Source organism: Marmota flaviventris, chromosome X (assembly GCF_047511675.1).
Source record: "Marmota flaviventris isolate mMarFla1 chromosome X, mMarFla1.hap1, whole genome shotgun sequence".
Taxonomy (NCBI): Eukaryota; Metazoa; Chordata; class Mammalia; order Rodentia; family Sciuridae; genus Marmota; species Marmota flaviventris.
The window spans coordinates 56,353,203-56,367,204 of record NC_092518.1 but is presented as its reverse complement, the minus strand read 5'-3'; the positions used below and the strand labels follow the sequence as shown (position 1 = coordinate 56,367,204).

Genomic DNA, 14,002 nt, shown 5'->3' with positions numbered 1-14,002 from the left:
TTTTTTATCTCTTTTAACAGCTCCCAAGAGTTGGAATATTCCGTCCCCCTTGTGGTTATATAGGATATCAGGCTTTGCTAGAGTTGCTCAGCTTGCCATCTCCCAGTATGCCAGCTTCTCCTTTTCTCCTTGTCTTTTTGACCTTCATTTGGTATGGAAGGAATACTTCTTCATATGGCAAATAATGGTTGATAATTTCTCTGTGCATACCCCATTCTACCATGCCAAATAGCACTGGGTTTTTGAGAATTGAGAAATGAAGGTCATAAGATCTGTACTTGGGCTGGGGATGTGGCTCAAGCAGTAGCGCTCTTGCCTGGCATGCGTGCAGCCCGGGTTCGATCCTCAGCACCACATACAAACAATGATGTTGTGTCCGCCGAAAACCAAAAAAAAAAAAAAAAAAAAAAAAAGATCTGTACTTACCCCTGCAGTGGGTAAAGCATTTTGCTTGGGTTATTTTGACTGATGTTCCCTGGGATGCTTACAGAACATAAAGGCTTATACAGGCTAGAAACATGGCTGCCACCTGTGTGGCTGTCTATGAGAATTAACCTGATTTAATTTTTATGGTGCTGGGGATTGAGCCATGGTTTCACACATTAGGCAAGTGTTCTACCATATAGCTACACCCCCAGCCCTTCTTGGGGAACTTTCTGTTTAGCTACTGTCTTTTTTTTTTTTTTTGGTACTGGGGATTGAACCCAGAGATACTTTATCACTGAGCCACATCCCAGCCCTTTTTTATATTTTATTTAGAGACAGGTTCTCCCTGAGTTACTTAGTGCCTCACTAATTTGCTGAGGCTGGCTTTGAACTTGGGATCCTCCTGCCTCAGCCTCCCAAACCGCTGGGATTATGGCGTGCACCCCTGTGCCCAAGTTACTGTCATCTTTTTTTTTTTTCCTAAATTTTTTTTTAGTTGTAGTTGGACACAATACCTTTATTTATTTATTTTTATGTGGTGCTGAGGATCAAACCCAGTGCCTCACATGTGCTAGGCAAATGCTCTACCACTGAGCCACAACCCCTGCCCTACTGTCATCTTTTCAAATGATTTTTATTTATTTATTTTGGTACCAGGGATTGAACTCAGGGGCACTCAACCACTGAGCCACATCCCCAACCCTACTTTTTATTTTATTTGGAGACAGGGTCTCATTGAGTTGCTTAGTGCCTCCCTTTTGTTGAAGCTGGCTTTAAACTTGAGATTCTCCTGTCTCAGCCTCCGAAGCTGGTGGGATTACAGGCAAGCAAGGCGCTTAAGTGACTTTTAATTTAACAGTGCCTCCTACTCCACTTTTGCCTAGCAAGTTACTAAACGTAGGCCTGGGTTTTGTGTGGGCGAACAGTTTTCTTCTAATAAATGGAGGTGTAATCCTCAAGTCTAAGTAGGAGTCCTTTTTATACTGGACTGATTTGATGGTCTTGAGTATACACTGACAACTTGGTTTTTATATTTAAAAGGAATTTGTATGAAGATCAACTTGCTGAAATTATTCAAAACAAATGATAATAAACTTTTCTGATTTTACCAGAAAAAAATCAAAGCAATTCCTCTCCGTTCTTCTTTGAGTGCTTTCTAAATTCTCTTCAACTTGCAAAGGATGAAATAATTATAACTGTCATATTGCACAGTGCACCAACATGTAACTGTACTTGTTTTTCTTTACCAGATAATCAGGGTAGGGAACTGTGTTCTAATATTGATTCTCTCATTCTTGCCCCCACTTATCCATCCTCAGGATTTAGCTTCTCTTCCAGATTCTCACTAATAACAGGTCAGTTAGTTCTGTGCAGGCAATTTTTTTTTCTCAAACTACAGTTAGTAAATAATTTAGGTCTTTGTATGTTACAAGCACTACTACATTAGGGACTAAGTGTAAATACACATCACTTAATATCCTTTGCCCCTTTCACTATCTCAGCAATATATCCTATGTGTTATTTAAAAAAAATGTGTGACTAATTCTGGATGGTAATTGGGTATGGTGTAGTGCACTAACACTAAGTGTACTAGTAAGGAAGAGCAAAATCATGTTGTTTCTTTTCTTGGTACTAGGGATTGAATCCAGGTGCGTTCTACCACTAAGTTACATCCTCAGTATTTTTATTTTTTATTTTGAGAAGAGATCTAAGTTGCTGAGGCTGATGTTTAAAAAAAAAAAACAGTTTTGAGGCTGGGATGTAGCTCATTGGTAAGGCATGTGCTTAGTAATGTGCAAGGCCCTGGGTTTGATACCTTGCACCATAAAAACAAAATACTCCCTCAGTAAAACTGAGGGATAGTTTTAGCTCCATAAAATTCACCTATTTCAAGTGTATAATTTAATAATTTTTAGTAAATTTAGTTGTGCAAACATCACCAAAATGCAATTTTAGAACATTTCTATGACTCCAGGAATGCTTCATGCAGTTTATCCCTGTTAATAGTCCACTGCCATTCCTAGACAACCACTAGTCTTTCTTTTATAACTCTCTTCATCTAGCATAATGTCTTCAAATTCCATTTTATATCACATATCAGTACTTAATTTCTTTTTATTGCTAATATTCCATTGTATGAATATATCTTATTTCTCTATTCATCAGATGGACATTTGGGTTTTCACTTCACTTTTTATTATCACTAATATGTGTGTACAATGTTTTTTTTTTTTTAAGATAGAGAGAGGGAGAGAGAGAGAAAGAGAGAATCTTAATATATATATATATATTTTTTTTTAGTTTTCGGCGGACACAACATCTTTCTTTGTATGTGGTGCTGAGGATTGAACCCGGGCTGCACGCATGCCAGGCAAGCGCGCTACCGCTTGAGCCACATCCCCAGCCCAATGTACAACGTTTTTTGTGTATATATGATTTTACTTATTTTTTATTATAATTAGTCGCACATGACAGCAGAATGCATTTCAATTCATCATACACAAAAGGAGTGCAGCATTTCAATTATCTGGTTGTACATGGTGTAGAGACGCACCATTTATGCAATCATACATGTACTTAGGGTAATGATATCTACCTCATTCCACCATCTTTCCTACCCTCATAACCTCTCCCCACCCTCCCCTTTGCCCAATCCAAAGATCCTCCATTCTTCCCTTCCATCCCCATTATAGATCAGCATCCACTAGTGAGAGAAACATTCAGCCTTTAATTCATTGGGAATGGCTTACTTCACTTAGCATAATATCCTCCAATTCCATCCATTTACCTGCAAATGCCACAATTTTATTCTTTTTTAATGCTGAGTAATATTCGATTGTGTATATATACCAGTTTCTTTATCCATTCATCTACTGATGGGCATCTAGGTTGGTTCCAGTTTAGCTATTGTGAATTCAGCTGTTATAAACATTGGTGTGGCTATGTTACTATGGTATTCTGATTTTAAGTCCTTTGGGTATAAACCAAGGAGTGGGATAGCTGGGTAAAATGTTGTTTCCATTCCAAGTTTTCTGAGGAATTTCCACACTGCTTTCCAAAGTGGTTGCATGAATTTGCAGTCCCACCAGCAATGTATGAGTGTACTTTTTCCCCCACATCCTTGTACATATGATTTCAATTGTTGGGTAGAAAAAGTAGGAGTGAAATTTCTGGGTCATGTGTTATATGAATGAAAAACCATTTTCTTGTTGGTGCTGGGGACTGAACCCAGGGCCTTGAACAGTCTAAGCTCACACTACCAGTAAGCTACACCCCCAAACCTAAAACCATGTTTTGAGTCAAGATAGGAGGCTTTAACAATAATATATTTGAAGTCCTCTTTCACATCCTATAAGCCTCCATCTATCTCTCATTGAATCTGCTTTTCTTCAGGCACAAGCATTTAAGAAGCAATATAGTATATTAAATAACTAATGAAAGGTATATTAAAAACATTTCAGGGGCTGAGGTTGTGGCTCAGTGGTAGAGTGCTCACCTAGCACACATGAGGCACTGGGTTCAAACCTCAGTGCCACATAAAAACGAAATAAATATATTGTGTCCATCTATAACTAAAAAATAAATATTTAAAAAAAAATATATTTCAGTGGCTGGGGGGTGTAGCTCAGTGGTAATGTGCTTGCCCAGCATGCATTGAAGCCTTGGGTTTGATCCCTAGTACCATCAAAAAGGTCAATTCTAGGGGATGGGGTTGTGGCTCAGTGGTAGAGCACTCACCTAGCACATGCAGGGTGCTGGGTTCGATCCTCAGCACCACATAAAAATAAAATAACAATATTGTGTTGAACTACAAATAAATAAATAAAAATTTTAAAAAGGATCAATTCTACTGCTTTTTTTTTTTTTTTTGGGCAGTACAGGGGATCAAACGCAGAGCCACTTTACCACTGAGATACATCTCCAGCCATTTTTTAAAAAGAAATTAAAATTACTAAGTTATTCAGGTTGGCTTCAAATTTTTGATCCTCCTGCCTCAGTTGCTTGAGTTTTTGGGATTCTAGATGTGTGCCATTGTGCCTGGTCTAACTACTGTTAGAACATTGTTCCCATGAAGTATCCATTAAAAATATGAGGAAAAGGCCTGGTGCAGTAGTGCATGCCTATAATCCCAGAGGATGGGGAAGCTGAGGCAGGAGGATCACCAGTTCAAAACCAGTCTCAGCACCTTAGCAAGGTACTTAGAAACTCAACGAGATCCTGTCTATAATAAATTATACACAACACACACACACACACACATATATGGGCTGTGGATGTTGCTCAGTGGTTAAGCACCCCTGGGTTTAATCCACAGAACCAAATATATATATGGAAAAGCTCTATGAAATGGTACAATAAGATTTCCAGTTTATATTATTAAGTGAAAAAAGGCAAGGTGAAAAGAGTACACACAGCATGCTACCTTTTCTGTTAAGGAAAAAAGGGGAAAATAAGAATATAGACAGATATACATGTGCTTATTTATTTTGTACCAGGAATTGAATCTAGGGGTGCTTAACCACTAAGCCACATCCTCAGCCCTTTTTGAGACAGTCTCCCTAAATTTCTAGGGCCTCACTATGTTGCTGAGGCTGGCTTTAAACTTGCAATCCTCTTGCCTCAGCTCTCAAGCTCAGCAATTCTTATAGGTGAGAACTACCACTCCTAGCCATGTGTTTATTTTTGAAAAACAAACTATAGGACATACCAGAAACTATAGGAAATGGTTATTTATAATGGATGGGAATGGGATAGAGGTTACAGGCAAGGGAGCAAGACTTCTGTGGGATTGGCTTTTTATTTTTTGGTATTCAGGATTTAACCCATGGGCACTCTACCACTAAGTCACATCCCCAACCCTTTTAAAATTTATTTTTAAATCTTAAGTTGCCAAGGTGGCCTCACACTAGTGATCCTCCTGCCTCAGTCTTCCACATTGCTGGGTTTACTAGTATGCACCACCATGCCTGCATGGGAATAGCTTTTTATGTAGATTTGACTTTCTATATATAAAATTAACTAAACTGAAAATAAACACTCTGTAAGATATGCTTGCAAAATGGAACACAGTTCTTTGTATATACTTAATGGGTTATTTATTTTTTTTGTACCAGGAATTGAACTCAGAGGCACTCGATCACTGAGCCACATCCCCACCCCTATGATGTATTTTATTTAGAGACAGGGTCTCATTGAATTGCTTAGCACCTCACTTTTGCTGAGGCTGGCTTTGAACTCATGATCCTCCTGCCTCAGCCTCCAGAGCCACTGGGATTACAGGCGTGTGCCACCACGCCTGGCCCCTGGTTTGTAATTTTGACCAGTAAATATATTGGTGTTGGGAACCAATGTTTACATGGTAAGAGAAGCAAGATACACATACAAAGGTGAGGAAAAACCTGTGGTGTTGGAGCTATTACTAGTGTAAACTCATTATTTTCTTATTTTGGCTCTTTCCACTGAAAAGGTCGATAAGCAATGACACTCCTCTAAACACCATTCTCCAGTAAAAAGCATGATGGCACGTGTCTATAATTCCAGTAGCTCTGGAGGCTGAGACAGGAGGATCATGAATTCTACATAAAAATACAAAATAGGGCTGAGGATGTGGCTTAGTGGTTGAGTTCCTGAGTTCAATCCCTGGTACCAAAAACAAACAAACAATAAAAAACAAAAGCAACTAGGGCTCCTTTGAGAAATGGCTATTAGCTCCAGTTCAGAGAATATACAGAGAAAACATGATAGACATTGTGTCATGAAGGAAGAAAAGTGTTCAAAGACTAACGATCATGTAAAAAGGACTGAAGTGTTTCCCACTGGACAAATTTGTGACAACTGGAGCATCAAAACAATGATAGTACTATGTTATAAAGCATTAGAGAAATATACAGTCAGGCACGATGGTGCATGCCTGTAATCCCAGTGGCTTGAGAGGCTGAGGCAGGAGGATCCTGAGTTCAAAGCCAGCCCCAGCAATTTATTGAGGCCCTAAGCAACTTGGTGAGACCCAGCTCTAAATAAAATACAAAAAAAGAGCTGGGGATGGGGATGCAGATCAGTAGTTAAGTGCCCCTGAGTTCAATCCCCAGTACTTAAAGAAAGGTGCAGCCCTGTAATCTGTTACTCAGGGGGCTAAGGCAGGAGGATCTCAAATTCGAGGCCAGCCTCAGCAACTTGGCAAGGCCCTAAGCAATTTAGCAAGACCTTGTCTCAAAATAAAAAAGAAAAAAGACTAGAGGGGCTGGGGTTGTGGCCCAGTGGTAGAGTTCTCGCCTAGCATGTGTGGGGCACTGGGTTCCATCCTCAGCACCACATAAAAATAAAATAAAAACATTGTGTCCACCTAAAACTAAGAAAAAAAAAAAAAAAAAACGACTAGAAATAGCAGGCCATGATGGTGCACTTTTGTAATCTCAGCTGCTCAGGAGACTGAGGCATGAGGATTTAAGAGTTCAAAGCCAGCGTCAGCAAGGGTGAGGCGCTAAGCAACTCAGTGAGACCATGTCTCTAAATAAAATACAAAATAGGGCTGGGGATGTGGCTCAGTGGTGGAGTGCCCCTGAGTTCAATTCCCGGTACACCCCCCCCCCCCAAAAAAAGGACTGGAAATGTAGCTCTGTGATAAAGTGCCCCTATGTTCAATCCCTAGTACCAATAAATAAATAATAAGGAAAAATAAAAGAAAGGAGGTAATACTTTGTTTACTGAATAAGTTCAGTTAATAAATGTAGAAAGAACTTAATTTGAAAAATCACTCATTTGCGCTCTCCCAATAAAATTGATTCAGGCAATCAAAATCATTGGGTAAAACAGCATTTGGAACTAAATAGTCACAGGATCTCAAAATGTCACCCATAGATTACTTTTTCATTACAGAAGGGGGGAAGCATGCCTTTACCATGGAGAGATCTGTCAGTCACCACTTTATGTAAATGATCAAATTTAGTATCACCAATATTGGGACAACATTGTGCCTTCTTATGGCATGTACAATATTTAAATGTAATCAAATCAAAGAAACAATCACCTTCAGGACATGTAATGTTTTCAAGAAAATTGCTTGGATTATTCCCAAAAATCCAGTCTCATGAAAAACAAAGAAAAAAGGCACGTGGATTTGGCCTAAAGGGAGATGAAAAAAACGCAACGCATTTATGGATCCTGCATTGGAAAATATGTAAAATGCCCCAATTAGGACAAGTAGGTAAATAGATACTGTGTATGTTAAAACATATATTGACTTGGTTTTTAAAGATGTGATAATGGTTCTGTGGTTACATAGTAAGATTACAACTTTTAGGACTGAGGAACCCATGTTGGTGTTTAATTCTTTGCGTTGCCGGTAATAACCCAAGGGCTGTGCTTGCGTGACCACCGAGTTACACCCCCCCCCCCCAACCCACTAACCCACTTTCAAATGATTCAGGGGAAAAACGTTGTCAATCTAGATGAAGAGCCAGTTAATTTTAATAATCTTTCACATTTCCGAAAGTAAGACGTCGTGGGGAAAACCTATTACTAAGGGGAAATGTAAATTCAAAACAAGTAATTTGCACCGATACCTCTGCGACAGCTGGGGGCTGCCTGAACAATTCACTGCAAATTTCACTTTGGAAAGGAGCAGTAAAATCGCAGGCAGCACCAAACAAACGAACCGATTCCTACCCTTACTTCCCAGTATCGTAACGTAGTGACCCGCAGTTTCCAGGACACAGGCCACGTGACTCCACAATCCCTTCTGAATGGAGAAAGATGCTTTGCCCTTTTCCGGTGCAAAGCGAACGCACGCGCATACGTGAGGGGGCGGGACCGAACAGTTTCTTTGACCAACCGCTTCCCACCCGCCCAGCCTCGTGATCTCGCATGGTCGAATCAAAAACGGCTAGTAAAGTAGTAACACCGATCTATTTCCCTGTAGGACAGCCGGTCTTTCCGGTTGCTTTTTCCCTTATTCAACTTCCGGTAGGGGCACGTAGGGTCAAGGAGCCCTGTTAGTCACTTCTGTGCGACTGATGTTTTTATTTCCGGTCTATGGGACCAGGCTTGGATTTGCTGCTGTCCGCAGTCGCTGCCGGCAGTACTGCCGCCATCATGTCCGACACGGACAGCGATGAAGATTCTGCCGGAGGCGGTCCATTTTCTTTAACCGGTTTCCTTTTCGGCAACATCAATGGAGCTGGGCAGCTGGAGGGGGAAAACGTCTTGGACGATGTGAGGGGGTGGGCGTGGGGATAGGGCTGAGGGTGGTGTGGCTAAGGAGAGTAGAAGGAGCAAGCAGAGTAGAGGCTGCTTAGGAAATGAGAATAGAAGACGTTATTAACGAAAGCGAATAGTACTGTATCTTCATAGATTTTATTAAAGAGTAGTGTAGAGCGAGAGGGTGCAGTTATGGGCAAGGATGGGGAGAAAAGAGGGAAAACAGGAGACAAGTAAGAAGGTCTGTGGTGCGGGGTGGGTGGCTTTGGAGATTACGTTTTACTTGACCAAACAATTGGTGAACCTAGTGAAATTGCTTTCAAACCTTTAAAATTAGAACCTTGGAAAATTTTGAAACTACATTTTTGACATCGCTGACTTGGATGGCTCTAGAGCCTGCAACAGTCCTTGGGTTCTAGCCCTAAGCAGTAGAAAAGTGAATGTTACAACCATCGGGGCGAGGGGAAGCGGGCAGACCTCTTCTGGTCCCAGTGTGTTCAAAGACATTCATGACATTGTTACCAGTGCCCAAGTGAAACTAGCTGCTTTGATTTCCCTTCAATTTATTTTCAAGGAATAAAGATGTTGACCAGTGTTCCCCTTTCCCTACAACACTCCCACACTAATCCGGATGACCTCAGTTGCTTTGGCCTTTATTTGGAGAACTGCTGTTCTTGGTGGTGGTTCTTTGAATAGTCCTGTTACCTTAAAGTGTGGCCATGAAATTGGACATGGTACTTTATTTAATAAAGACCTGATAAATGTGGAGTTTAGTGGATTTACTGTACAGTTCTTGAATTTAGCAAGCACACTGCAGAATCATTTTTCATGTGGATATATGGTGGTTATGAACCAGGGAGTCTGGGACACTCAGGTTTAGTTGTTACTTTCGATTCTGGTGCTGTCCCTTTTTCAGGAGTGTAAGAAGCACCTGGCAGGCTTGGGGGCTTTGGGTCTGGGCAGCCTGATCACTGAACTCACTGCAAATGAAGAATTGACTGGGACTGACGGTGCCTTGGTAAATGATGAAGGTGAAGTCTGGGTTATGGGGAGTAAGGTGGGGGAGGAGGCTAGCCACTTAGGGCACATGTACTTTTAAAGGGAACTATTTGAAGGAGTGAGAATTCCTTGGCTATTTCTTGAGATTCCCCATTTTTTATTTATAGGTTGGATTAGGAGTACAGAAGATGCTGTGGACTATTCAGACATCAATGAGGTAGCAGAAGATGAAAGCCGAAGATATCAGCAGACAATGGGGAGCTTGCAGCCCCTTTGCCACTCAGGTGATTCTTTGGTGTCTTGAATATAGAATTCCATTGCATTTTTATGTGTGTAGTCTGGGCTTTTCTTTTTTTTTTTTTTTTTTGGAACTGGGGATTGAACCCAAGGGCGCTGTAAACTGAACTGTATCCCTAGTCTTTTATTTTTATTTTCTTTATTTGAGATGGGGTTTTGCTAAGTTGCAGAGGCTGACCTTGAACTTGGGATCCTCCTGCCTAAGCCTCCTGAGTCGCTGAGATGACAGGAGTATACCACCATGTCTGGCTTGGGCTTTGGTTTCTCTGCCTGCTTTCTTTTTTTTTTTTTAAAGAGAGAGAGAGAGAATTTTAATATTTATTTTTTAGTTATTGGCGGACACAACCTCTTTGTTTGTATGTGGTGCTGAGGATCGAACCCGGGCCGCACGCATGCCAGGCGAGCGCACTACCACTTGAGCCACATCCCCAGCCCTCTGCCTGCTTTCTTTATTTTGGGGAGGGGAGTACCATGGATTGAACTCGGGGACACTTGATCACTGAGCCACATCTCCAGCCCTATTTTGTATTTTATTTAGAGACAGGGTCTCACTGAGTTGCTTAGCACTTCGCTTGTCTGCCTCCTGTCATTGTTCCTTCTCTACGTGTTTGCTCTTCTTCTCCCTTTGTCAGTTCCAAGTAGCTGCTATCCTTTTTTGTGTGTTTTCAGACAGTTTTGCCATACTCAAGCTTCTATTCCTCATACCGTTAAGTCTGAAATTCTCAATGATAAAGATGATAATGCTTTCTTTCTTGATCTCTGATATTTGAGTACTAACAGGGTGCATAGCACTGTTTTCAGATGCTTTTCAAAGTTGGAGTCTATGAGCTGGGTGTGGTGGTGCATGTCTGTAATCCCAGCAGCTTGGGAGGCTGAGATAGGAGGATCGTGAGTTCAAAGCCAGCCTCAGCAAAAAGTGAGGCACTAAGCAACTCAGTGAGACCTTCTCTCTAAATAAAATACAAAAAAGGGCTGGGGATGTGACTCAGTGGTAAACTGCCCCTGAGTTCAATCCCAAGTAAAAAAGTTGGCATCTATGAAACAAGCTCAGTCTTTGTCCTCAAAGAATTGATAGTACAAAAAGGATTAAGTATATAGTTTCATATACAAATGAGCATTTGTAATTTCTGGCTCAAACTGCTCATCACCAGTATGCTTGCTTACAATATTAGATTTTCTCCCCATTGTATGGTGCTGCATTGTAGAATCAGAATTTCAAGATTGTTCCCACCTCTAGCCACAGTGAATTTGAAAGGCTTAGGCAGGAGGATCAAAGATTTGAAGCCAGCCTGAATAGCTTAGTTTTATTTATATAAAAAATAAAAAGAATCGGGATATAGTTCAGTGGTAGAGTACCCATGAGTTCAATCCCCAGTCCTACCAAAAAAAAAAATATATCGAGCTGGAAGATGACTTAGTGATTATCGATTCTTAGCATCCTAATGGATGAGGACAACTTGAAGAGAATTTCAGTAAAATGTGAAACTATCAAAAGTTCTGCAGTTAGCTAGTGGTGTGGCATATCCTAAAATTTAAGAATTCAGTTCATTAGATATTGAGCACCTGTTTCATGCTGTAAACATTGATAGGCAACATGATGCAAAGGTAATAAAATCCATTATTTTTAATCTTTTAGAGCTCTGTTTCGAGATCTTGAATTTAAAGTGGTTGATCATAGTTTATTCTTGTAGTGCCCTGTGCTATCTCTCACTGCTTGAAACTTTTATGTGAAATTGTTTTTTATTGTCCACCTCTTCAAATTAGATTTTGTGCTCTTGAGAAATGCAGATAAAACCTTTATAAATGCTTGAGCTTAGTGGAGTTGGGGCTGTGGCTCAGCGGTAGAGCACTTGCCTAGCATGTGTGAGGTCCTGGGTTCGATCCTCAGCACCACATAAAAATAAATAAAGGTATTAAAAAAATACTTGAGCTTAGTTTTTTTGAGGGCCTGTGAATGGATTTGGGTACTACTTATAAAAAGAGAATTAATGGCATACAAACATAAGAAGTAACCCATGAAAAATATTAGTTGTATGCTGTGCCTTCAGGGATACTGTTATTTTGGGGACAATGGAATAAACAAATATAAAACAAATTTTCATAGTATATAAAACAAGCCAACCATTAGCTCATGTTTGTGTATAGTGTTACATTTACTTGTTTTTTCTACAGGGAATTGAACCCAGGGGTGCTTTACCACTGAGCTACATCCCTGGATCTTTTTTATTTTGAGACAGGGTCTTGCTAAATTGCTGAGGGCCTAAGTTGCTGAGGCTAGCCTTGAACTTGGAATCCTTCTGCTTCAGCCTCCTGAGTTGCTGAGATTCAGGTGTGCATCACTATGCCCAGCTAGAGTGTTTAGTTTAGTTTTGGTGGAATACTACAATTACTGTCAAATTGCATACCTATTATTTTTGAGCACCTTGGCTTAGGCTAAAGGGGAAGTGGCAGCAGCTCTGATTTTTCAGGTTCAATTTTCTTGTCTTTACTAGGGATGGTAAGTAAGTAATATGGGGAAATTGGTCAGCAAGTTTTCTTAAAAGTAATGGAAAACTTCTGAGTAGCAAAAAACAAGTATAGAACAATTTTTTAGTACCTTTATACATTACTTGCAATTTGATACCGTAAAGAATTGTAAATCAACATAGACCGTTAAGTGAGAAGCAGGTGGTATAATGAAAAAGAAATGGACTTGGGTTCAGAATGTCATAGGTTCAAATTACAACTCATATTTAGTGTGACTGTGGGCAAGTTATGTGGTCTCTGAGGCTTGGCTTTCTCATTTGTAATAATCTCTTGGTTTTCTTGTTGGTGATAATGTTGATCTCATTAAAATGCCTTGTGAGGGCTGGGGATATAGCTCAAGTTGGTAGAGTGCTTGCTTTGCATGCACAAGGCTCTGGGTTCAATCCCCAGCATCAAAAAAAAAAAAAAAAAAAAAAGCCTTGGGAGCCAGATGTGGTGGTGCACTCCTCTAATGCCAGCAGCTCAGGAGGTTGAGGCAGGAGGATCACGAGTTCAAAACCAGCCTCGGCAAAAGTGAGGCACTAAGCAACTCCATGATACCTTGTCTCTACATAAAATAAAAAAATAGGGCTGGAAATTTGGCTTAGTGGTTGAGTGCCCCTGAGTTCAGTCCCCAATAGCTCCCCCCAAATAGGCCTTATGAGAATTTTGATTTGAAAGTGCCTACATAGTATAGTACTGTGGTAGATGCTCTGTAAGTGATAGTTTAGAAAAGTGTTATTTGTTGCTCTGGAGTTTTGATTAAAGAGCAAAAGTGACTGACTAACTTGGAGACTGTTCTCACAGGCTAGATGTAAAGTTTTCAATGTCTGGAGTAGGGTGACAGTTGTGGAAAATGATAGCCAGGGTCAAACTTGAGCAATACTGATACCGCATCAGTATGACTTAATACAGAATATGAGATACAGAGTATGAGATACAGAATAATTCCTATTTTGTATCATTATTAAGAAGATTATATATAAAATAGCTAAAAATTCCCAGCACATAATGGAAGCTTAATGAATGAAAATTGTAATTACTGCACTAATGATTGATTGGAAAAACATACAAAGCAGCTTGAGAGACTGATCAAGGAGAAAGTCGACTAAAATCATAAGGTGGGAGAATGAGGATGGATGTGGCATTGATAGTAACAGAAGGGGATATCTGAGTAGTAAAGTTCTATGGGCAGTAACAGATATGGTGGAATTATAGATGTGCTAAATCAGGGCAAAATAATACAGATTTGGGTTTGGGACTGGTAAGGGCAATTATTGAGAAAAGGAATTTGGGATTATGCAGGAGAATAAAAGAGCATTCAGGACCAAGTATTAAGTGTTGCTGGTGGTTAGAGAGCAGTGAAAATAATAATAAACTGCAAAAAAAGACTGTCCAAGACTTGGGAGATGAGAATAAAATCTGATCTTATGAGAAACTGACAAGAAAATTCTTCATTTCAATTATGAGATTGAGCAGGGTGAAGATAAAACAGAAGTAAACAATATGATTAGGAAAAGGGGGATGGGGATATAGCTCAGTTGGTAGAATGCTTGCCTCACATGCACAAAGCCCTGGA

General features: G+C 40.1%; 1 protein-coding gene and 1 long non-coding RNA gene across 5 annotated transcripts in view; one reads left to right on the top strand and one right to left on the bottom strand.

The window, feature by feature from the left end:
* Positions 1–14,002, bottom strand: part of LOC139703090 (uncharacterized) — a 639,290-nt gene that overhangs the window by 131,309 nt on the left and 493,979 nt on the right. The gene's annotated exons all lie outside the window — the stretch shown is intronic.
* The window catches only part of Taf1 (TATA-box binding protein associated factor 1), a 78,057-nt gene continuing 72,501 nt past the window's right edge, over positions 8,447–14,002 (top strand). For all 4 annotated transcript variants that reach the window (XM_027935810.2, XM_071606756.1, XM_071606755.1 and 1 more), the window contains exons 1-3: positions 8,447–8,637; positions 9,539–9,653; positions 9,789–9,905. In XM_027935810.2, the coding sequence (XP_027791611.2) occupies positions 8,458–8,637; positions 9,539–9,653; positions 9,789–9,905 (412 nt within the window). In that variant the 5' untranslated portion in view covers positions 8,447–8,457. The remainder of the gene's footprint in view (positions 8,638–9,538; positions 9,654–9,788; positions 9,906–14,002) is intronic.